Raw genomic sequence first — 22,290 nt, forward strand, 5'->3', positions numbered from 1 at the left:
TAATTGCCTTCAATTAATTGACAACCCTACCTCTGCTTGGCAAAGGAATTGCAATACAAACAAGTAACGGAGTCAGTCATCTTTTCAAGGGTGTGCCTCTTTGTCTCATCTTCAGCATTGATGACCAGGAGATCCCCAGATTGTGTGCCACACACAATCCAGCTCTCTTTCTCATCAGGAAGATGCACCAAAGCCAAGCACAGAATTCTACTATCAGTAACTTCCTGTTAAGAAAAGAAAGTAAAATCTAGGCGACATGATCTTACTTTAAGTTACCAGATCTTGTATAGAATGACAATATCCTGTTATCAATATATGGTGATATTTTGTTTGTTCTCTAACAAGTAAAGCTTGCCTGAAGATCAGAGGGCAGAGCTAGCCACTAGTTAACCATATAAGCAAGGCAGTGGTGGTATACACCTTTAATCCCAGCACTTGGGAGGAAGCAGGAAGATCGGGAGTTCAAGGCCACCCCGGGCTACACAGGATTGATCCAGTCCAAAAGAGAAACAGAGCCAGGCAGTGGAGGCTCATGCCTTTAATCCCAGCACTTGGGATCTTATGCCTTTGATCCCAGTACTTGGGAGGCACAGCCTTTAATCCTAGCCCTAGGGAGGTGGAGACAGGAAGTGATATGGCTGGGTGGAGAGAAGAATATAAGGCAGGAAGAGACAGGAGCTCTGCCCCTTTGACCTGAGGATTCAATGAAGGTAAGAAGTCTCTCTAGTGGCTGGCTCCTTCACTTCTCTGATCTTTCAGCATTTACCCTTGTATCTGACTCCTGGTTTTAGTTATTAAAACCAATTAGAATTTGAGCTACATCAATGTACTTAAATCTGGCTACCTTTGTGCACTTACTTTTACAATCAATGCCAATTTTATTCACTTTTCAATAATAGAAGATAAAGATTTTTGCATACCTAGTTGCAGAATGTACCTGAATCTGAAATTAAAAATTGAAAATCATTTTTCCAAATAATTCTTACTTCATCAAGATCATAGGAAAGAGTTCTTTAATCTTGAGTATAAGTTCTGGTGAAATATTTCAAGGCAATAGTCAAAATATCAAGTTACTTTTTAACTCTATAAATTTGTCTGTTTGCCAGTCTATTGATCTATCTAGTAAGAGTCATATGCGGATCTCTTTTGCTCATTTCCCTACTACTGGGAGTGTTGGCTGCCAACAGACCCAAAGAAGTATGATTACACAGTCCCACTTCGAAGCAGATAGCAGCTAATTTCCAACTGACATTGGAGAATGAATGTCTCACCTTACATGTAGACACATGATGACTATCTAACCCCTAGTGTGTAGCCCTTAATGACCATATAACCCTTATTGTGTAGACAGACACCCAAAAGCCACCAGGCCCTTTGTGTAGACACTCAATGAACACCTGGTCTTGGTGTAAGGGCACCTGATGACAACCTGACACCTGATGATAGCCTGGCACTTGTATGTGGATACTTGAATGTCTGGCCTTTTATATGTGGACACTCCACAGTGCTAGTCACACTCCAGAGCCCTTGAGAGAAGAGACCCAGGTTCTGCTTCCTCAAGAACCACATCTTTTATTCTAAGCTATTTATCCTGTTTCAGCTTCCTTTATTTTCTGCCAAGCTTGTCACTCTTTATTTCATACTAATAAGATGGCTGTTTCTGGCTCTGTTTCCAGAGATACTGATATATATCATATATATATCATATATGTGTGTGTATGATATATTAAAGAGAATTCATATTTACCTCATAGCTGTATCTTTCTGTGTTTAAGTCAAAGAAGGAGAGCTGTCCTTTCTCAGTGTTCCCACAGCCCAACCAGAGGGTCGCGCTCTTGCTATTGGGAATTGTAGCAACCATACATTCAACAATAATGTTCTCAGGTATCAAAATGTGTCGCATGAGACAAATTAATTCAGCCGAATTCAAAATGTCAAAGACCTAAGAAAGTTAAAAAATGACAAAACAGCATTCATCAAGTAAGCATTTCTTCCTTAAAGATCAAATGTATCCTAAGGCTGTATCAAGCAAAACCTGTGGTTTTGGTTAAACTAATCTAGATCATTAAGTACAATAGTCCGAATTATGGGTAAAAATCACATTTAAAAACAAGCATAATATATACTCTTTGTATACTGTGTACAGTATATACTCTCTGTATATGTGCTATGGTATTTCTTTTAACACGCAAAGTTCAAAAGTGCCAACTGAACCAAATTTATGTGCTTAATTATATTTCAGAGACACATTAATTGTCATGCCAGAAACAAAGTACAACTTCTATCAGCTGAAGGAAATGAAAAACCAAGCTTTGTTAACAATTTGGAAAACATCTTTAGATCCTGCATTTGAGTTTTCCTTCAAGCACTAGAGAACAGGGTACCAGTGAGTACACTATAAGCTAACAGAACCAGGAGATAATATACTCGGAAGAGAACAAGGACAGCCAAACTTACCGCACATGACACCTCAAGAAAATCCCTTATTCTGTCTATGCCTAGCTTAGATAATCTGATGAGTTATTTATCTTTCTTAGTACATACAGACTATACTTAAAGATAAAATAGATAAGTCTAGGTTTACAATACTATCCTACACTTTAGAATCCCAGGGTGGCTATGGAGTCCATGAAATGCAGATGAAGGGAAACAGTAGCTATAATATGATAATTTTACTATGATAAGATAAGGAATAAATATACACAGTTCATATAATTGCACTAGTCACTAACTATACTAAAACAAATGGGCCACATGGTTAAAGCAATTATGAAATGTTAGTCACATTCCGGACATTGAAAGTTGAACAAATATCAATATTGATTCAAAATCAACACATCACGACAGAAGGACCACTTTTACTGTGATCTATAAAAGTTTACACACGCTTAAATCACAGCAAGAGTTTCCTTTCATATATTATGTCAGGAGATATTACTTTGGACAAACTTCTAGCTACAAACTAACTTAAAATATTGGATGAATTTTTAAAAATGTATTTAAAGCTTTAAAACAGTGGCAACACAGTAAACAATTGCCAGATCAAAAACATAATGAAACAGAAATCATAAAGGTTAACTGAATCTTAAAACCAGAATCATGATAAAGATGTCTGTCTAGTTATACAACATTGATATGAACTTTGGATGCCTTGTAGGGGTCCAAAGACAGAAGCTCAATACAGACCCACCCAAGGTAGAGTACCTTACTTAGAAAAGGATCTGTGACCATAAACCTGAGATCCCCAAAGACTACATGTACAGAACAAGCAAGAACAAAAGTTATTGATGTCCACATTCTAACCTTCACAGGTGTGAAAGAAGGTGGCTTACAGACTTCCCAGAGAAAGGTGGCATGGGGGCAAGAAGCCTGAGGAATTATTGACAAGCCTGTTTTCATTTTTCTAACAAATTCACATCATCTGGGTGTTTAAGAGCCAGAGGATCAGAGAGTTTGCTGTGAGATTGCATCTCCCAGGACTGTCAGAAGCTACTCTAACATCTCACCAACATGGCTGCCTAATCATGAGCTAAATAAGGAAGACACCAATAGACACATGGCTATCTAACATGGACTACGGAAAGTTTATGAGTCCTCTACCCTAGGCAAAGAACTACAGGAAAGTAATGAATAATGAGAGCTGGAGAATCAGTCTCCCCCAGGGAAGACCACAGCAATTGGTGATCCAATACCAAATGATCAGCCCTGAAAACATCCATACAAGTAACATTATACAGATTGAGCAAGTTGTATTCGTGTATTTAATAATATACATAATATATAATTCAATTCATATGCATATGTAATTTTTGTTGTTGTTCTTTGAGACAAGGTTTCTCTGTGTTGTTTTGGTGCCTGTTCTGGATCTCACTCTGTAGACTAGGTTGGCCTTGAACTCACAGAGATCCACCTGGCTCTGCCTCCCAAGTGCTGGGATCAAAGACATGTGCCACCACCACCTGGCTTTGCATACATAAATTTTGAAAGACATTTAATTAATTTTAAAGAGAGCAAGGTAGGTGCATGGGTTATTTGGAGGTAGGAAGTGATATAATTATATTATAAATGTAAAGAAAAATATTTTAAAAAACAGTGAAATTCAATCCAGGAATTAAGTTTAATGAACCATTAGCAGAAAACATTTCCCCCAAAGTGTAGGAGACCAGCATGTACAAATATGAATTTGCTCAAATATGCTTAAGAAAAGTTGAGTATATGAGAACATAACCCACAGACATGAAGAGGAAGACAATGCCCTAAAGATAATACTCACTCCAACTATCTGCAGATAGACTGCAAATACAAAAAGAATATGGTTTGTCATAGGCTTTAGCAAAGTAATTTTATATTTTATGTAAAATCAAATCTAATGATAACAAAATATTTCTGAATAAGAAAAGCAAATAGGGAGGGGAGAGTATTGAAAAACAGAGGAAGGAATAGGTAACTTGACAGAAGGACTTTCTGTGAGACTGTCTATGAATCATCAATAGGTTTGAAAATGCAGAGATCCTAGTCCAGTCTCATGAAGGCTCCACGACTGTTGGTCTAAAGTTCATGAGTTCCCACTAGCTTGGTTCGTTTGTCCTTGTAGGTTTCCCCATCGTGATTTTGATGCCCCTTGCTCATAGAATCCCTCTTCTCTTTCTTCGACTGGACTCCTGGAGCTTGGCCTGGTGGTTTGCTGTGGATCTCTGCACCTGCTTCCATCAGTTACTAGATGAAGACTTTATGATGACAGCTAGGGTATTCACTGATCTGATTACTGGGGTAAGCCAGGTCAGGCACCCTCTCCACTATTACTAGTAGTTTAAACTGGGGTCATCCTTGTGAATTCCTGGGAACTTCTCTAGCACCCAGTTTCTCCCTATCCCCATGATGCCTCCCTCTATCATGGTATCCCTTTCATTGCTCTCCCACTAGGACCTCTGCATAAATGAGACAGTTGTGTAACTTGATCTACTTAAGGGGACCCTTGGCAGTAGGGTCAGAATTCATCCCTGGTGCATGAGCTGACATTTTGGAGCCCATTACCTTATGGTGGGACACCTTGCACAGCCTTGATGCAGGAGGAGGGGCTTGGACCTGTCTCAACTGAATGTACTAGGCTCTACTGTCTACCCATGGGAGGCTTACCTTGTTAGAGGAGGGAATGGGGGTGGAGGTGGGGATTAAGTGGGGGGAGTGGGAGGAGAGAACAAAGGGGCATCTGTGGTTGGTATGTAAAAATGAATAAAAAAAATTCCTAATAAAAAGTAAGTTTAAAAATGGATATGTCAAATCAATGGAGAATAAATTAAAGAAACTAACAAATAAATCTGGGAAGTTGATTTTTCAAATGAGAACAAGAAATGATAATTAGATAAAAACATGAACTCTAGGACTTGGATGAATGCTCAGTTGATAACATGCTTACCATGCAAGCAATGAAGACCTGAGTTCAATACCTGAACCCACATAAAAAAACACTGAGCTCAATCACTTGATTATAATCCCAGTACTGCAGAGGTAGGGCCAGGCAGGTTCATTGGCTATTGAGATTAAATTTAACCTAATCAGTAAGCTGTAGAATGTGGACAATCTCTCAAAAAATAAAAGTATATGGCACCTGAGAACTAAAAGCTGTCTTGTGGCCTCCATAAGAACACACACATATGCACCCATACCCACAACCACCTTTGCACCCCCACATATAAAAACATGCGCATATAACAACAAATTCTAGATTGATTGAGAATGTTGATGTAAAAAAGCAAAACTATTATCCACTTTAAAAATTTTTATTTAAAAACAATTTTTCATACAATATTTTGACCACATTCCCCCCACCCACAACACCTCTCAGCTCTGTCACACTCTCTCTCACTCTCTCTCTAAGAAAAAGAAGAGAAAAAAAGAAAATCAAAACAGACAAACTTAAGAAAAGGAAATGGTAAGCTGAAACTAGCGAACAAAATAAAAAGTGCACCTAAAACATGGAGTCTGTTTGTGTTAGCCAACTACTCCTGGGCACTATGCCTGCCCTGAGGTGTGGCTAATATACCCAATACCCAGTGACACTCCATTAGAGAAAATTAATAGTTCCTTTCCCAGCAGGTATCAGTTGCAAATAGCCCTTTGTTGGGCCTGAGAATTTATGTCTGCTTCCCCTTCCTAGTGCTGGGATTTCCTTTGATTTGAACTTGTGGAAGTCTTGTGCATACTGCCATGGTCTGTATGAGTTCATGTGTACATCAACCCTGTGTTGTAGAAGATTTGTTTACACTGCAAAAGTGCATCTCTGCCTAAGGTTCCTTCTGATCAGTTTAATAAAGAGCTAAATGGCCAATAGCTAGGCAGGAGAGAATAAGCAGGACTTTTAGGGGAGAGAGAGGACTATGTGAGGAAGAGCGGTGGGGATGCCAGCGAGACACAGAACAAGTCAGATATACTGTACAGAGGAAAAAATAACCGAGCCATGTGGCAGAATGTAGATTAATAGAAACAGATTAATTTAAGTTATAAGAGCTAGTTAGGAAAAGGCCTAAGCTAAGGCCAAGCTTTCATAATTAATAACAAGTCTACCTGTCATTATTTGCTGGCTGTATTACAACAGTTCTGTTATGTCTGAAGACACACCCACCATTTCTAGCTCTTAAAATCTTTCTGCCCCTTTTTCTTCTACATAGATACCTGAGCCTGAGGGGAGGGAACTTCAAAGCCTTTCTCTGTCTGTACATTGTCCAGTTATGGAACTAGGTGTCAATTACCATCTATTGCAAAAATACACTTCTCTGATAAGGCTAGATCTATGAGTATAGAAAGATGTCATTAAGAATCATTTTATTGGTGTTCTCCTTTAGCAGAATAATAGTAGCAGGTTTTCCCATAAAACCATGATCTATCTAGTCTCAGGTTCTTGACCATTTTAAAAGGATCAGAAATAAATTCCATGTCATGGAATGGGCTTTACATCCAACCAGAAAGTGATTGGTTACTCCCGTAGTATTTGGGCCACCATTGCAACATTATATTTTGCAGGCAGGTCTCTGATGTAGGTTGCAGGATTTGTAGCTGGGTGAAATTGATGACTACTTTCTTCTTCCACTAGGGCTCAAAGTACATTTCTGAAACATGAATCTTAAATAGTCTTATTAATTAAAAAAAAAAGTGGGAGCCAGGTATTGGGGTGAATTCTGAAAGATCAGAGAAGCAGAACAAGCCACAGCTAACCTCACCTCGACAACTCCTCATCAGATCCTGTTTCCACAAATCTTCAGACTGAAAGCTTCTGAGTCCTCACCTAAATGGATCTCAGCTGAACTGGTGCTAAAAGTCTCAAAGCTTAAAATCCTCTAGTTCCCGGTCCTTATGCCTTATATACCTTTTGGCTTCCTGCCATCACTTCCAGGGATTAAAGGCATGTGTCACCATGCCTGCCTCTTTCCAGTGTAGCCTTGAACTCACAGAGATCCAGATGAATCTCTGCCTCCCAAGTGATAGGATTAAAGGTGTGTGTGCCACCATTTTCTGGCCTCTATGTCTAACTAGTGGCTGCTCTGTTCTCTGACCACAGAAAAGTTATTAGGGTGCACAATATATTGGGGGACACAATATCACTACACATTCCAGTACTGTGAACACTAATCAATCAATATAGATGAGGATTTTATTTGGGTACAAACTCAGTGTCTCTATGGTTGAAGATGTAAGTTGTGTCTTTGTAACAGAGCCTTACCATCAGGTTACAGAAAGTAGCCAATAGCCTTTGAAATAGCCTGTGTTGTTAGAGGGGGTCTATGGAAGTCTTTAGGCCAATGACTCAACAACTATAACCAATTCCTGGTACTGGAGATTTTATTTGGTGGCATATGATATCTAGTTGAGTACATCTACTCAACTAGAGTAGTACTAGTGAGTACAGTAACGACACTAAAATCCCTTTCATATATGTATATATTTTAGGACATTTCTACAGTAGTAGGTTTCCAAATGGCTTTTCCAAAGGCCTTTCCTGTTAGTGGACCCTTCCTATATTCCTTCCTTTACCATCTCTTCCCATCCTCCCTGCCATTTTCTCCTCCTATTCTAGTTTCCCATTTGCCTCACCATAATGCTATATTCTCTTTCCCCTTCCATGAAAGATGCCCTCCTCCCATTTGCTCCCTTACCAGCTACATAACCTCAGTTTGAAACACACATATCTCGAGATTAAAAGCTAAATTCCACATATAAAAGAAAATATGCAATATTTGTCCTTTGCATTTGGGTTACCCCACTCAGGATGGATGTTTCTAACTCCATTCATTTATCTTCAAATTTCATTTTTCTTGACAGCTGAATAATATCCCATTGGGTAAATGTACCACATTATTATTACTGACTCATAAGTTGATGGATATCTAGTCTGTTATTAATTTTTGGCTATTATAAATAGAGCAATATTGAACATGGTTGAAAAAGTATCTCTATAGTAAGATGTATAATCCTTTGATATAGCTCAAAGAAAGTATAGTTGGATCTCATGAACTTCTATTTGAAGCTTTTTGAAGAACCTCCACACTGATTTCCATAGTGGCTCTAACAATTTGCAGTCTCACCAGCAATGAATAAATGTTCCTCTTTCCACACAACCTTTCCAGCATGAACTGCCATTTATTTTACTTATCATGGCCATTCTGACTGGGGTATCATGAAATCTCAAAGTCATTTTAATTTGTATTTCCTTAATGGCTAAGGATGTTGAAAAAATTTTAAGTATTTCTAAGCCACTTTCGTTTCATCTTTTGAAAACTCTGTTTGGTCTACATCACAACTTTTAATTGAGTTATTTGTTTCTTGATATTCAATTTTTTATATTTTTATATATTCTAGATATAAATTCTCTGTCAGATGTGTAATTGGTAAGGTTTGTTCCCATTCTGTTTGTTTGTTTGTTTGTTTGTTTGTTTGAGACAGGGTTTCTCTGTGTAGTTTTGTACCTGTACTGAATCTCGCTCTATAGACCAGGCTGGCCTCAAACTCACAGAGATCCACCTGCCTCTGCCTCCCGAGTGCTGGGAGTAAAGGCGTGAGCCACCACCTGGCTGTTCCTATTCTGTAGGCAGTTACTTTGACTAAATAATGTTGTCCTTATCTATACAGAAGCTTTTATCTTCATAAGGTTCCATTTCTTGATTGTTGGTATTAATGCCTAGGCTACTGGTGTTCTGTTTGGAAAGACTTTTTATGAATTCAAGCCTATTCCCCACTTTTTCTTCTATCAAGTCAGTGTATCTGGTCTTATGCTGACATTCTTGATCCATTTGTAGTTGAAGTTTGTACAGGATAATAATATTAATCTCTTTTCCTTCTTCTACGTGCAGCCATGAGCTTGATCAGCACCATTTGTTGAAGATGTTTTGTTTTGTTTTGTTTTTTCCAGTATACATATTTTTTTTTGTTTCATTGTCAAAAATCAGGTGTCTGTATATGTATCATATTTTAAGTCTGGATCTTCACTTCAATTCTATGAGCAATGTATCTGCTTTTATGGCAGTATTTATTACTGTAGCTCTGCAATTCAACTTGAAACCTAAATGGTAATACTTCAAGGGGTATTTTTTTTTTAATATTCTGAATTGTTTTAGCTAGTCTGGGTTTTTCTGGTTCTCTATGAGGTTGAAGAATATTTTTTTCAGTTTCGATGAAAAATTGCTTTGGAATTTTGATGGAAGTTGGACTGAATCTCTAGGTTACTTTCGATAGGACAGCTATTTTCACACCATTAATCCTACTGGTCCATAAGCATGGGAGATATTACGATTTTCTGGTGTCTCCTTCAATTTCTTTCTTTAGTATCTTCAAGTTTTTAATTATACAAGTATTTAACTTCCTTGGTTAGCGTTATCTTAAGATTTTTTTTAAGGCTATTGTGAAAGGTTTCCTTGATCTCTTTCTCAGTCTATCATTTGTATTCAGGAAAGCTTCTGATTCTGTGCACTAATTTTATACTCTGCCACTTCATCAGCTATAGATGTTTACCATTGGGGTTTTTAGGGACTTTTATGTATCATATGCAAATGAGGATACTTTGACTTCTTCCTTTCCTGACTGAATCCCCTTCTGTTTTCTGGAATAATTTAGATAATAAATTAGATGGCATTGGTGTTAGACTTTTTTCAAAGATCTAGTAGAATCCTGCATGGAATCAATTCGATCCTGGACAATTTTTGTTTCAGAGACTTTTAATTGCTACTTCTACTTTCACTAGTAGTTATGAGTCTGTTTAAATTGTTGGTAGGTCATAAATATCATGAAATACATTCATTTCTTTTAAATTTTCCAGTTTGGTAGAGTACAGATTTTTAAAGTACGTCTCTGAATTTCGACAATGTTTGCAGTAATAACTCCCTCTTTATATCTAACTTTATTAATTTGACTCTTATCTCCATCTTTTGGTTAATTTAACCAAGGATTGGTCAATCTTGTTCATTTTCTCAAAGAACCAATGCTTCATTGATTCTTTGTATCATTTTGTTTGTTTCTAGTTCATTGATTTCAGCCTCAAGTGATTATTTCTTCATGTCTACTTTTTTTTAGGCATTGTTTCTTCCTGTCTCTCTAGAGATTTCAAATGTGTCATTACGTTAGGTCCGTAAGTAGACCCATTAAGATGAATCTGGTTTTCTAATCCAATCTGTTATTCTGTGTCTTTTTTTTAATTGGGAGAACTGAGACTATTAATATTGAGAGTTAGTCAAGAACAGTTTTTATTAATCCTCATTATGTTGTCCTCGTGGTGTGGACTCCCCCTGCCTCTTGAGACTAACTGTTCTGGGATTATTCATTCATTGTATAATCTGGGTATAGTTAATCTTCTCTTCAGGCTGAATTTTTCTTTGTAGTATGTTCTATAAAGCTGAGTTGCTTAAATTTGCTCTTAATATAAAATGTTTTTCTTTCTCTGTCAATGGTGACTGATAGTTTTGGTGGGTATAGTAACTGGGTTGGCATCTGTGATCTCTTAAAGTTTGTGGAATGCCTGTCCAGGTCCTTTTAACTTTCAGAGTCTCCATTGAGAAGTTAGGTATCATTCCAATTAGTTTGACTTAATTTGCTCTTTATCCTTTGATACTTTTAATATCTTTTCTTTCTTCTATATATTAATTTTTGATTATTATGTATTATGGGAAGTTTCTTTTCCAGTCTTGTCCTTTTAGTGTTCTATATTCTTCTTGTACCTATTTAGGTTGGAGAAATTGTCTTCTGTGATTTTGTTAAAAATATATTCTGTGCCGTTGACCTAGATTTATTTTCCTTCCTCTGTCTCTATAATTTATAGTTTTGATTTTTTCATATTGTCCTGGATTTCCTGAATGTTTTGCACCTGGATTTTTTAAACTTTAACAGTTTCTTTTAATCCATTAATAAGGCTTAACGCTGAGGCTTTTATTTGACAGCCTCAGTTTTTCATTGCCAGTTCTATTTCAGTTTGCGTTTTCTTTAGCGATTCGATTTCTTTGTTAAATTCTATGTTCATTTCTTAAATTATTTTTTATTACTTCATTCAATTGTTTGTATTTTCACAGTGTTCACTGAGATATTTACTCATATCTAAAGTCTTTGAACATATTCGCAATTGCTAATTTGAAGTCCTTGTCTTATTCTTCAGCTAAACTGCTTTTCTCAGGGTCTAACACAACAGAATTGCTGACCTCTGAAGGAGGCACATTGTTTTGTTGTTCATATTTGCTTTGTGTGTGTGTGTGTGTGTGTGTGTGTGTGTGTGTGTGTGTGTGTGTGTGTGATTGAGGCATCTGGAGTTAGGGTGTTTGAGATATTTCTTGCTGTAGATATCTTGTCTCATCTTTGTTGGGTGGGTGTTACATTCTTTGGTTGCTGTTGCCCAGTCTGAGCCCAAATGCACTCTGGTAGCTGTGGGGTGCCCAAGCTCCAGCCAAGTATGCTGGGTTTGGGCTCCATGGTAGAGGGCTGGTCTGTAGGTCTGTGAGGAGTCCCAAAAGAAAGGTGATGGGCTATAAAGAAAGGCTAAGCAAGACAGTTGGGGGAGAAATAAAGGGACCCTGGTGCTAAGAGGTAAGTCCCTAGGGCTTGGAGAGGGAGTAGGGGCCCCTCAGGCAAGCTACAGCAGAATTAAGGGTAAGTCTGGAGAGATCAAAATAAATGATGGGAAGGAGGATGAGGGCACCCTACCTGATTCCCAGCCTAGTGTGGCAGCTTTGGGTCCCTGACAGAGGTTCTGGGGGTCAGTGGAGACACAAAGGACTGGAGATAAGCTAAAAGGAAAGGCTGAGAGGAGCTGCTAGGAAGATCTAGGAAAAGCCTGATTCTTTACCAAGAAGCCAAGTCCCTAGGAGATGGGAGTGGGCTAAAACTTTAATTTTAGAAACTTATAAGTAAATATTTTTGTAACTTTGAGGGAAAGAATCCCTTAATATGTGACTTGAAAAAAAACAAACATTACTAGAAGACGCTAAATATGTACTTATTAAATGGAGACCTTCTGTTCATGAAGACACCTTAAGAGAAACAATAAAGCAGGCCACATAAAATCAAAAAGAAAAATTTACTCTAGATATACAAGAAAGAATAACATAGATCAAAATGTCTTTCTCCCATGCAATCTGTAGGCAGATAATTGAATAGAAAAACAGGTACAACAATAAAAAGACATTTTATAAAAGAGTATATATACACACAGATACATGTGTGTAACTGTACATATCAGCAATGATGGCTACATACACAAATATGGATATGTGTATCTGTTCATATAATAAATTATGGTGGCTCCTGGGATGTTGAGGTTAGAGTGTGTGCCCGGACGGAAGAGATTATAGGAATTATATTTTTATAATTAGCATTATATATAGTGTATATATATATATATATATATATATAAAGGGAGGAGAAGGAAGTATTATAAATACCTCATAATCCTGTAGTAGGAGATGAAGTAACTTTCAAAAATAGATAGATAACAGGTCATATAATTTCTTGGAGCCATTCAAAATGAGCCTTCTCTCATTAAATCCTCATTCACCAATTTTCATCAATATTTATAGCAAAATTCATAAATAAAATATATATATATGTATAACCTCATATATAACACTGTAACTATTTTAACTTTATGTATATACATGTTAATTTATGTGATTGAGAATATATTTGAAAATTATATGCATAGGTACATAAGTATACCCACGTATATGATGTTCAACACAAAATAGTGAAAATTTTTAACATGAGTGTACCTGGGCAGAAGTGGGCCTTTCTTGAGGGTTTTCTTTCAAGCACTTTCCAATCAACTTCTCAACCATAGGCCATGGGGCACAGCCATATTCTTTAACTGGATCTGAAATACAAAGAAGATTATTCAGGCGCACTACATACATCAGAAGTTATGTGCTTATTTTCAACACCTATAAGTTCAAACAATGCAATGGGAACTCGGACCTCCATAATTCTATATTTGCTATGACATGGATGGTTTTGTTAACGTCACCTTCAGGAGAGCTGTCACAAAAGAGAGTTTCATGCTTGTAATTCCCTCAGTGAGGAGGTTGAAGAAGGATGCTCTGAAATGCCATGCTAGTCTCAGCTCCATAGAAAGATGAAGATCAACCAGGGCTATAAGAGATTGTCTCACCACCACCCCAAAACAAATAAAAGGTGTCTTGACTTCTTAGTGGTATCAAAAAAGGATACATATGAATGAATATAAGTGAAATGAAGACATTTTCATTTGATATTTGTACATACATAGACTTTGAAAACACTTTTACTCATAAAATTAATGGCGTCTATGAAAAGATTTTAACACTCAAAGTGAGCAGACATTTAGAGCTCACGTCTCCACAGTTGATTTGTGTGCATTTAATTTTTCCTCTAGGGATGCCACTCTTCAGGTGGGTGCAGAACAGAGACCAGGGCATTTGCACTAGGAAGCTAACAAGTAAGATAAGAAAGGTGGTCAAGCAGCATCTGAGTTTGGTTCAACAATAATAAATTTCCTTTTCCCAGAGACTTTTAAGGTCCCCAAAGGGTAGTCAATGCCATAGTGCCCATAGCAGCCCCGAGTATACACTTAGAGGTACGTCTGGGAGGAGAAGGAAGTATTAGAAATAGCTCATAATCCTGTAGTAGGAGATGAAGTAACTTTCAAAAATAGATAACAGGTCATAGAATTTCTTGGAGCCATTCAAAATGAGCCTTCTCTCATTAAATACTCATTCACCAATTTTCATTAATATTTATAGCAAAATTCATAATTAAAAATTTCTTCATGAATATGAATTATTTTGCTCCAAGCAAATGAGAACATCCAAGGTTACCATGCATTCCACAACTGTTTTCAGAACTACAACTCACAAGCCTGATTCTGATGGTAATTTTCCTTTCCCAGGTCCTCCCAATATAATACCAAATGTACCGATACTCACTTTGGATTTCACTAAGCCTAAAATGGCTAGCTCTTTTGTGTGATTTTTATTATTGTATCACAGAATTTAAGAATATCTATGCATTAAGTGAAAGTCATCAGACTGTGAACGACAACACTGACATTAAGGAAAGACCTTCCTTGTAGATGAAACAGAACGCACCTGGCAATTTCCCTTGGAGTGCTAGTTCATCAAACTCATTTGGAAACTTCAAGCCCTCTGTGATTCTACCCCCAGTTGTCCAAATGTCATGAAGCAGTAAGCCGAACGAATAAACATCAGCCTGTTGGTTATAAATGACATTTCCTCTGGCAACTTCGGGTGCCCGGAACCCTGAAAGGAAACGGATACAGCAATCAATATGCCCAATTCCAGGGCCCTCACTTGGGACAGCTGCTAAGAAACAGGGTAGGGGGATGATCTCTAAGTCAGGCCAAGTCATCGCTGCAGTGAGACACCTGGAAAAGGTCATTAAGCAGTCCTGTCCCAGGTGCCATCCTTCAGCTGATTTTGAAGAACAGATCTTTTGATCTTTATTATGAAATCTCATACTTCTACTAAGATAACTCTGAAGGATAATATAGATAACACTGAATAATAAATTATTAAACAGAGACTAACAATCAAAGAAATAAAACCTCACAGGGAAACAAAAAGCCTTTATCATTTTCTCTTTGCTTAATACAACTGTTACCAGCAAAGAAATTTATGCAGAAAGAGGCATGCAGGGGTAGGGGGACATCTTCTAGGCTCAAAGTCACTTTAATATGGCTTAAAATCCAGTGGTTTTATTATTTCCAGTACTTAGGATTCCATTCCACCCTATGAAATTAAAAACTCCATTTTTATTTCTAAAAAAAAAAAAAAAAAAAAAAAAGGCCAGGGCCAGAGCCCAGCAGCAGAGCTTACAGGATACAGCAGGATGCAGGAGACCTTGGATTTCATCTTTGTTACTACAAAACTAATTAATTGTTCTATTCATTAAGAGAAACCAAAGTCCTTTCAGTCTTATGTTTGAAATTCTCTCTCTCTCTCTCTCTCTTTCTCCCCGTGTGTGTGTGTGTGTGTGTGTGTGTGTGTGTGTGTGTGTGTGTGTGTTTCTTTACTGCCTTGCTTTTCTTTTGGCACAGAGTCTCTCACCAAGCTTGCTATTCTAGCCAGGCGGATCTGTCAGTCTCTGTCTTGTCCAATGCTGGGGCTACAGATGCACCCCATCACACCTAGTTTGATATGCTACATTGCAGATATGTATTTCTAAAAACATTCTGTCTCTCTTTAAAACAAAAGTATTTTTCCAGCATAATTTGATTATGGATTGTCCCTCAAAGGCTCAAGACTTAACAACTGGCTCCTCAATGCAACAGTGTTTAGAAGTAAATGGATCAGGAGGGCTCCTACTTCAGTGGGTTAATGTACTGATGGATTTAAACCAGAACTGATTGTTGGAAAGGGGTGGAGTCTATAGGAGGTGGGGCATGGGTGAAGGAAATCACTCACTAAGTATCCTGTCTCCAGCCACTCTTCCTCCCAATCCCCGCCCCCCACCCCATCCCACCTCACCCCCGCTTCCTGGCTGCCAAGAAAGCAAGCAGCCTCCTCTGTCATGTGTGCTTTGCTTAACTTCAGTCCAACCCAACAGAGTCAGTGAAACTTCCACAACTAGAAGTCAACGCTCTTCTTCCTCAACATACATTTTCTGAGGAATTTTATCACAGTGAGCAAAAGCTAGCCTTCATATCTGTGTAACTGTAACAGCATAGTCATACTCTGAGCTAATGAAATGTGATGTACTTAGGAATTTTAACACAGTACTAATAAGGTATACATACCATGACATGATGTTACAAAATATCACAGTATTTCTAATTCAAATCCTTAAATGGCATTTTGCAGATCCTTTCTGGAACATTTCATTTGACCTGTGCATGTATCACCTGTAGACAGATGTTACAAACAGCACAAACCTGGAAGAATTATATGCTTCCTTCTTCTTTTTTTAGGTTTACATTATTCATTTGTGTTGGGAGAGGGAAGCGTACATATGTCATGGCACGCACGTGGAGTTCAAAAGATAACTCGCAGGAGATAGTTCTCCATTTCCACACTATGAGTTCCAGGAATCAAACTTAGGACTTCAGGCTTGGTGGCAAGGACCTGTACCCACTGAAACCTCTCCCTGCCCCTGTGTCGCGTGCTTCCTTAAATCCACACAAACAATACACAGATACACAGATCAAAGTTAAGAGCACTCAAAATCACAAGCTACCCACACAGCTAGTGCTCTAGCAACTTTTACGTTTACGTTCTGAGTGTTTAAAAGGGATTTGGGTGGCTGTATTAAATATTTTCCAACAGTTATTATTCACTCTGCACACTAATTAGACATCTATTATCTCAAGCTTCCATATAGACTATTGAATTTTCTGTGTATTTATTTTCTTGGGAAATTTGCTGATACAACCTCTAACCACAGGATCATAAAGTCAAGGAGACTTTAGACACTATTTAGGATCATCTCTACATTCTCATAAGTGTGCACCCATTTAGTTAGAGCTACTCAGAACTTTAAAGTTTTTACAAGTATTGATAAAGATAACCAAGCAGGGGAGAGGGGTCATTTTTTTTTTTAGAGTGCAGGCATAGTACTTATAAAGTACTGTTTTGTTCTCCAGTGTTATGCACAACTGTAATCTAAACACTGGGGATACAAGCAGGAGGATCAGAAGTTCAAGGCCATCTTCATCTACACAAAGAGTTCCAGTCCAGTCTGGGCTACACAATATGAGAGCCTCTCTCAACAAAGAAAAAAGGAAAGATAAAAAGGAAGGGAGAGAGGGAGTAGGGGGAAAGGGAAGCAGGAGGGAAAAGAAAATCATGAATATAAAAGAATAAAAGACAGGAATATTTATGAAAATGCTTTTCATTTTCCAATCCAGAATCAATACCTTTAGTCATATGATCAGAGTACAGTCACATAATGCCATAACATAGTATCTATTTACCTAAACCTAGTATCTATTTAGGGGGTACCTAAGCTATGCTACTGCTGAAATGATTCTCGAAAAACACCAGTGAGTTTCTAGTGACCTTGCAAAGTCATAGGAGTTGAACCTTGTCCCTACCATATGAGAGTGAATAGCTAGAGAACGTTTAATTTGCCTAATGACTGTTTCATTTGTATAGATGTTGACAGACTATGTTGAAGCCATAAGTCCCCATTCACTTCAGTCAATTCTGCAACTGTCACAGAACACAGAATCAATTGTCACCCTCAACAGGAAATCCACGGTGCAGTTAAGGGTGGAACCATCCCATATTTACTCTTCCTCAAGTAGACAATCTCACATGGCAATGCTGTCCCTGACAGTAAGCGAGCTGTTGCTCTCGTTGACCTTGAGCTGAACTAGTGCTGGGCTGGGGATGCTCTCCGTCTTAGGCTGCCTGAGTTTGCATCTGTTCTGCCTTATAGTTATTTTTAGCGTTCCCTCAGATCTCACTCCCTGGACTGTAGATAAGGAGTAGCAATAGGACTTATATGGAATCATTCTTGCAAATGGTTACGCATGAGCCTTGCTCATTGTTCAGGCACTGAAAAGGTCTGAACTTCTCCCTGTCCTGTAGAGACACAGCAATGCCATACACATGAACACCCAGGGTGAAAGGTACTGCACTCATGGTAAGTATAAAATACACACACACACACACACACACACACACACACACACACACACACACACAAAATGTTCCATGAATACATTTTTTTCCTTTTACTGGATGTTCCCATGTTAAAAGGTATAGCATGAATGGGAAAATTCAACAAATAAAAAAAAACACAGATGAAATCCTATGAGAAGGAGTGAATTTCTTCCCAGAGAACATTACTTTGGGGAAGGGAAGGTCAGGTGTTAGCAGCAACTGTGGTGGCAGATGTTGTCTTTTCGAATTTAGACCAGAGTTTAGGGCTGAGATAATTAAAAGTGCTTTCATGATGATAATTGTAATAAAAATAATAACAAACAAGTTTTGGTGTGCAGCAAGAAATGGACCCAAATCATGTGAGTGACCTGGGAGAGCAGTGAGCAGCAGAGAACGGATGAGGTCAGTTTCTTTTGTTCAGAGTTTCCTCTGTATTTATGTCACTAAAAGGTAGCAGTGGGGATTATAAGGGCTCAGGAATAAGTGGTTGCCACAGTACAAAGAATCAGGTGGCGACAAAGTCATAGGCTGGTTTTGCTGAAAAACCAGGAAGTCAGAGAGCAGATGAAAAAAGCTCCAGGTATAAAGCAAGCTGAACTGCCATTGGCTGTTGACTGGTCTAGACCAGTGGTTGGTTGGTGGGGCAATGGAACTCAAGTCCAGAAGAAGATGGCAGAACCCAGAGAGAACCACTGTCCCGTAAGCACTCAAAGCTTCAGTGATAGATGCCCTCCCAAGAGAAAGATAAGAAAGAACTGCAAGCCCCAGCTAAGTGGGTCGGTCCGCCTGGACATCATATGAGATGTAAGGTCCCAAAGAGACCCAGGACATGTCTCATTCAGTACCCATGGCTCCTCCTAGCACTGCCGAACCTGACTCCTGCCCTCTACCTCTCTAGACCAGAGGCTGGGCTTTGCTTCCCTTCCCCAAGCTTCTGATTACTATATAGCTCAGCCATGTTGGCTACACATTCTCTTGGTTCCCATGTGCTCCCTTGGTCCTCTTGGACCCCTCTCTCCTCTTCCTTCTCTCTTCTCTTCATCCCTTGCTCTTCCCCCTCTCTCTCCTCTCATAGCCCTCTCTAATTTGCTGGCCATGTTCAGTCAGGACCCTTCCAGATGCCTCTAGCTGTTTTCTCCCTCATCTCTACAATAAACCCTTCTCCTCAACCATGACTAGGAGCAGTCATTCCTCATTTTCATTCATCTCCCAGGTCTCTTTGGGACCTCCCGTGAAAGGAATGAGATTTGCCTACAGAGAATCACTCTTTATGTCCATCTTTCCTAGGTAGAAATGTTAGTTTTCCAAGCCTCCAGTGAATAATTCTTGCTATGTACAGTTCTGTGATTTTTTTTTTTCTGCTTTAGAAGCTAAGATTGAAGAGTTGAGCCTCCTCAAACATACATTAACACAGTATGTGGTTGAGAAGACAGCTGAAGAATCAAAAGTCAGATACTTTGTATTTCACTGAATCGATTGAATTACCATCTTGGTTACTTACTGTAAGATAAAAAAAAAAAAAACCCTACTCGGCCTCAATGTTCTCATTTACAAAAGTGAAAATAATAGCAAACTTACATACTCAGTATCTTCATAAGAGATGTGTGCCTGATGCACCTGCCACGGAGCCCGGCACACAGCAAGTACCAAAGAAACAGGAACTATTTCCATCGTGACTGAACAGACCAGAGACATTCATATGCAATATGGATGCTTAGGAGAATACACACTTACTTGCAAATACAGGTAACCAATAAAAAGGAAAGCACATATTTTGAGCAGAAAGACAACAGGCATTGAAATTAGAGAAATCCAGCTTTTAAAAATATAATGGCATTAAATACCCTCTCCTTTTAGCTCAGTTTTTGGCTCAGGAAGTTACAAGTTAATGTTGTTGTTGTTGTTGTTGTTGTTGTTGTTGTTGTTGGAAATAGGATGATGAAATAGTGACGCCATCACTATTCAGACAGTAAACATCTGTTCACACTGTGATAGGCTACATCTGCTTTGGCTCCCCCACACCCGCACCTGAGGACACTGGTTAGCCACTGCAAAAAGTAAACTTCGGCTCCTACCTGGGGTGCCCTCTGATGTCTTTATTCCCATTCTACAGCAGTACTGTGCAATCCCGTAATCCGCAATCTTCGCGATGATAGCAGCGTTGGGATAGAGGGTAAAGAGCAACACGTTGTGGGGTTTCAGATCACGGTAAATAATCATGGCTGAGTGGAGGTATCTGTCAGAAAAGCACACAGGAAGTCTTACCAAAAGGTGGTCATATTAGATTAATTGGGTCATAATTTTTCTCAATATGTTATGTATTTTATGCAAAACATCAAAAATACTGTGTTAACTTTGCCCTTGGAAGTTGAAGGATATACTGCAAAGAAAACTTAAAACATGTCTTTTATGCAAAACATCAAAAATACTATGTTAACTTTGCCCTTGGAAGTTGAAGGATATACTGCAAACAAACTTAAAACATAAAGATCAAATATTAAAAAGCAAGGTGATGCCTGTACAATATCTGAGTGTGAGATGGAGTCAAAGAGTACTTGGATTTGGACATTTTGAGCAAAGATTAAAAATTACTTAATATAAAACACAACATTTTAATCTCAGCCAAGTATTACTTATTCTGCAAACATGGCGGAGGACCTCAGTTTCCCCGATACTAACACAACTGTTATCACCTCTCATTAGACCTCTTTAGATTGCTGACTTTCCCTGTCCACTGACCTCATAGGAATATTATGACCTTCTCTGAAAGGACAATTTTTCACAGGACTTAATGGAGGATTTGTTAAAATCCTTTGTTTATTTGTGGTTCGGAATTTGGTTAAGGTTATATTTTAAAAAAATATTTACCCTATTACCTCCTACCAATCATTGCTGAGGCATTAGGAATAGAGAGGCTGTGACATCTGAAACCATCTGTTGGGGAATAGCCTAGAAAGAGTGCGTCATTTAACTCCATCAACTACTGGGTTGATTCTCTCTTCCAGGATGTACATAGGCCATGACATCAGATCCGTGTATTTCAGGATATACAGTTTGGGCTGATCAATAACATAAATTCTTTAATGAAGTTGACCTTAGCAAGAGTAATTGGCTTGACTGGAAAATTTACTAAGGACTTACTGAAAGTCCATTAGCTGTTCTTGAGGAGAAACAGGGGATTAAGAATTTAAAAATTAAACATACATCACCAAAAAGCATCCCAAACTGCTATAACACATCCCTCCCTCAATCACAGATAGAACACAGGCTCCTTCAGAATACCTTTCTAAGACTAAAATATAGTCAATTTAAAATTATGTCATTTGGAGATCAAGGTTATCTGGTTTAATTACAATATTTAATTATGGAATTTAATCTTAAAAGTGCAATTGTAATACCTGTAATAGAAAAGAAAAAAGGCTTTTGAAATTGTAATTAGCACAAATTATTTCTCAGTGACAATAACTCAGACAAATAAATTGAAGCATTGTTTAAGAATAAGTACTGTCAAATATTTTATTAACATAAACTATATTGAGTCTGTCTTTAATCATCCTTATTGTAAGAATCTCTAAGAAGCCCCTATCTCTATAAATTAAGGTTAACTTTATCTTATCCCGAATATATTATGCTGAAAATAGCATGCATTCATTCCTTTAACAAATATGCATTAGGCATCTGTCTATGGGGGGGTCACTCAGTAGTGGGCACAAAGCCTTCTTTGTACCTCTGCTTTTAAGAGGGTCACAGTCTAGGAAAAGACAGGCGCTTGGCTACAGTAAGGTGGCAGAAGTGTGTGAGTGCCAAGTGCCAAGGAAGCAGCAAGGGAAATGCACAGGCTCTCCCTCCCCACACAGCTCTCAGCGTGAGGCAAACAATAATCCCTGCCAGTCCTTCTCCAATGCAGAGTCTTCCATGGAGCAGAGTGCAAGAAACACAAGCAGCATCTCAGACAGTTCTCGCCATCCTCTCTGTCCAGAGACCTTAACTCAGAACAGCTTTGTTTTCATTGCAAAGAAGAAAATATTCTTACAAACAGTAGGAAGAAAAGTAACCGGAAAAAAAGTAATAATAACAAAGATAACTGAAATCATTCTAAAAGCTGAAGAAACCAATGTCTACATCATTTTAAGAAGATGAGGCAGGAAAAGGGAGAGTTTAAAGGTCA

General features: G+C 38.3%; 1 protein-coding gene across 1 annotated transcript in view; it reads right to left on the reverse strand.

The window, feature by feature from the left end:
* The window catches only part of Lrrk2 (leucine rich repeat kinase 2), a 144,625-nt gene that overhangs the window by 11,056 nt on the left and 111,279 nt on the right, over nt 1-22,290 (reverse strand). Inside the window, exons 41-45 of the mRNA XM_028869259.2 lie at nt 20,198-20,358; nt 14,589-14,759; nt 13,239-13,339; nt 1,748-1,942; nt 31-224 (exon numbers count right to left, since the gene is read on the reverse strand). Of these exons, the coding sequence (XP_028725092.2) occupies nt 31-224; nt 1,748-1,942; nt 13,239-13,339; nt 14,589-14,759; nt 20,198-20,358 (822 nt within the window). The remainder of the gene's footprint in view (nt 1-30; nt 225-1,747; nt 1,943-13,238; nt 13,340-14,588; nt 14,760-20,197; nt 20,359-22,290) is intronic.

Source organism: Peromyscus leucopus, chromosome 20 (genome assembly GCF_004664715.2).
Source record: "Peromyscus leucopus breed LL Stock chromosome 20, UCI_PerLeu_2.1, whole genome shotgun sequence".
NCBI lineage: Eukaryota > Metazoa > Chordata > Mammalia > Rodentia > Cricetidae > Peromyscus > Peromyscus leucopus.